The sequence below is a fragment of the Etheostoma spectabile genome, chromosome 20 (assembly GCF_008692095.1).
Source record: "Etheostoma spectabile isolate EspeVRDwgs_2016 chromosome 20, UIUC_Espe_1.0, whole genome shotgun sequence".
Taxonomy (NCBI): domain Eukaryota; kingdom Metazoa; phylum Chordata; class Actinopteri; order Perciformes; family Percidae; genus Etheostoma; species Etheostoma spectabile.
In genome coordinates, this window is record NC_045752.1 from 3935871 (window position 1) to 3939664 (window position 3794).

The 3794-nt window shown below is 40.7% G+C and overlaps 1 protein-coding gene across 1 annotated transcript in view; it reads right to left on the reverse strand.

The window, feature by feature from the left end:
• Nucleotides 1–3794, reverse strand: part of atr (ATR checkpoint kinase) — a 25946-nt gene that overhangs the window by 7686 nt on the left and 14466 nt on the right. The window contains exon 31 of the mRNA XM_032500215.1: nt 45–136. Within this exon, the coding sequence (XP_032356106.1) occupies nt 45–136 (92 nt within the window). The remainder of the gene's footprint in view (nt 1–44; nt 137–3794) is intronic.

Consider the following 3794-nt stretch of genomic DNA (forward strand, 5'->3'; position numbering starts at 1 on the left):
TGTGTGTGTGTGTGTGTGTGTGTGTGTGTGTACTTGTGGCTCACTTGTTGGCCAGGACTCCATTGACCTGAGTGATGACTGTTGACAGCTGTCCCAGGCCGAGCATAGACGTCATCACCCCATGATAGTGACCGATCTACACACAAAGGGACAATGAAAATATGAATTAAGGAAACTAATTACAGAAAGATACAACAGTGTAACCTACAGCAGACGCCACACAGTATTCTTTCATTCTAATATACATAATATATTAGGGCTGCTGGATAATGAAAAAAGAAATCATGATAACGATTATTTAACAAGATTACGCAATGACTTTTGGAAAGAAAAAGAAGAAAAACATATACATGTATATATATACACATTTATATATATATATATCTATATATATATATAGATATATATAGATCTATATATATATACACATATATATATACACATATATATACACACACACACATTGTATATAATGCTATAATTGTTTTTTTCTTTATTACACAGCCAAAATCGTATTTTACTTATATATATATATATATATATATATATATATACACACACACACACACACAGTATAGTGACTATGCATCTCTTAGCAGTATTTTTTGGCTGGACCGCAGCAAAGCGGGGTCCACTGAGTCACTGATTGAGTGACCGTTGTTCTTCAAAAATGGAAAGGCACGACATTGTTTCCGCCGGTGACGTCTTTACCTCTGCCATCAATCATGTGATCCCCTTCTTTTCTATATACATTTATATTTATGTGGTTGAGTGAGAGAGAGTTAGCATCAATTTGGAGGCAAAACAAAGTCGCCCCTGTGCGACTCCAGCCACATACTAGATTTCAACCTAGTCGAGTTAGCTGTCAGTGGTAGTCAGCACTCGGTGACTGCCTCACAATAAAAGCAACAGTGTTTCGCCAGCAGAACGCAGTATTAGCAATAAGAAATGTTGTTTGTATAAGAAGTAAGTTACCATTTACCACAGCTGTATAAGAGCCATCATTTACATTGAAGCCCCTGTGTTTGTGTGTGTGTGTGTGTGTACAAAATGTAGTGTTGGGATGGCAGATTCCACAGGTAAGATGTAGTTACGGTACTAAATGCAATGTAAATTAATTGAATATCTGCTGACAATAAATACTTTCAAACCATAGACATAAAATCTATTTTTATGTATCAAAGATTGGGGGTTTAATTTCAGGAAATTCTCAAGAATGTTAACTTTTTTATAATGTGAACCTTTGGAAGTATTTGCTTTTATATTTGTCATTAAAAGACAAGCAGACTACAATGAGGCAGATTTTTTTGAATGCTTTATTGACTTTTAGATTAGAATAGATAGATTATCAGTGTTTGTTTTTTCTTTTTCTCAAGCTTCTCTTCGGAGTGTTTGCTCTCCTCCAGCGGCGCAACATTCAGTAAATCATGGAAGGAGTTTACTTCTCCCTGTCCTTCTGCGTATCTTTGAGCTTGGCGAGTTGAGTCCAGAAGCCCTGGCTGCCCTTTACCTCGGCCCTGAGCGTAGTGACCAGCTCCTGGTTGGTCTTGTTCTGTTTATTCAGGGTCTGGATCTCCTCGTCTATCTGTTGAAGTAGAGCGTCCCGCTCTGCCCTCAGCTGTTTTATGACCTCCAGCTTCTCTGGCACCTTTTCAGCTTGTAACTGAATCTCATTCTCAAACCTTTTCTGAAGGCTACCATTCTTTTCTCTTTCAGCCTTGAGCTCAGTTTCTGACCTCTGATGGGTCACTTTCAGCTGCTCGAGATCTTTCTGAAGAGCTTCATTTCTATCTTTTTCAAACCTGAGCTTTTCTTGGCTGGTTGAGAAATTCACTATGAGCACCTCGTAGTCTTTTTGAAGCTCCTTTGTCTTCTTCTTTTTGATATCGTTGTGAACGTCAGTGGCAATCCCCATGATGTCCATGGTCTTTGCGTCACAAAGCCTCTTCAGCCTCTCTAGGTCTGCGCGTGCTTCCTTCTCTTTCTTGATGTATATTTCTTTAAGGTTCTTCTGTCGAGCCAGCTGTTCTCCAGTCTTTTGCAATACTCTGCTGAGATGCAGCCTCATACTATGCTCCTGGAAGTTTATTGCACGCTCCTGCCCCAAGAAGTTATTCAGCTGCCTGACTTCATCCTGCAGGGTGCTGAGTTTCTCCTGCTGCCTGGTGCTTTTCTCGTGAAGCAGTGGTTTCCCCAAGTTCACCATTTCTCGCTCTCTTGGGATCAGCTGTCCTTCCAGTTTAGTGGCGAGCTGCTTCACCTTCTCCTCCTGACCGCCGCTGGCATTTTCAGCACTTTGCAGCTGAGCCTTCAGCTCCTCCACCTGCTTTGCAAGAGCCTTCTTTTCCAGTTCACACTCTTCCAACTTTGTGGCTAACCTGTAGAAGACCAGGGGCCCTTTGCTGTTCTCCATTTTAAGCTGGTAGATCTTCGAATGTCTATCTAGTGTAGATGCAGTCTGTCACTGATTTCTGTGTCTATCGGTGTATGTTGGTTCTCTCACGCTGCTTGTTTTGGTATTCTCTCCTGATATAACCTTTCAGTAGTTATGTGATGAACTGCTGTTGTCATAACACAGAGAATGGAACGGTATCCTGGATGTTGTAACTTTGGGAGTTCCACAGTTTAAATGTTAACACTGACCATTTCATTGGTTTTGTCCAAGATTTGATGATTGACAACATCTGTGCATTACCACAAAATACAGTCAGCTTTTCAATAAGGGCTGAAAACAGATGTTTTATTTATTTTTTGAAGATATTTTTTGGGCATTTTTGAGGTCTTTATTTCTATAGGACAGCTCAGACTTGAAAAGGGGGGAGGGGGGGAATGACATGCAGCAGGTCGGAGTCAAACCCGCAGCCGTTGTGTCGAGGAGTAAACCTCTACATATGGGCGCCTGCTCTACCAGATGAGATAACCAGGCGCCCGAATACAGATGTTTTTTATGATACTATGACACTGTCCTCACCAGCCGTAGGTCAACATCGGCCATAAAACAACCAACATGTACACTTTTCTAGATTTAAAGACCTTTGTCCAATCTCAGCAGCAAAGCATTTTTTGAATTTTTGTCATCCCTATAAGGTTGCCAGGCAACCGTATTAAGTCAATGTGCCAAGCTACTCAACTTAAAACAACTTTCAGTTTTTATATTAAGCTTTCAACATGCTGGTACGAATATTTTTGAAGTGTGTAGAGAGCCAGGCGTGCTGGTTCTCCCTAATTCCATACTTTATGCTAAGCTAAGCTAATTATCTGATGATTCTTTCTTTGCACATATCTACGATCCAGTCTTTTTTCTTAACCATAACCTAAATCTTTTGCCAAACCTTAGCAGTTTAAACCTTACCAAACAACTGACATATTGTATACGAGTCATTTTTGAAGTCAGGAAGAAACAGAATTTAGCACTTCTTAACCATTTAATGTTGAAATGTAGAGGAACTCGTTAACACACTGGAACACTCGGAACCTTGCACTACCTTTTATTTGCTGCTAGCAACGATGGTGGGCTAAGAGCTAAGAACTGAAATCCGATTCTGCAATGCCCTGTTACATCCTGCTACGCTCTATTAGCTATTTTTTGTGACTGTTATTGCCACTCTTCATTTTAACCCCAACCGGTCGTCAGACACCGCCTACCAAGAGCCTGGGTCTGTCCCAGGTTTCTGCCTAAAAGGAAGTTGCTTGCTCTGGAGGAAACTACTAGAACGGTTGGGTCCTTGTAAATTCTGGAGTGTGGTCTAGACCTACTCTACCTGTAAAGAGTCTTGAGATAACTCTTGTTATGA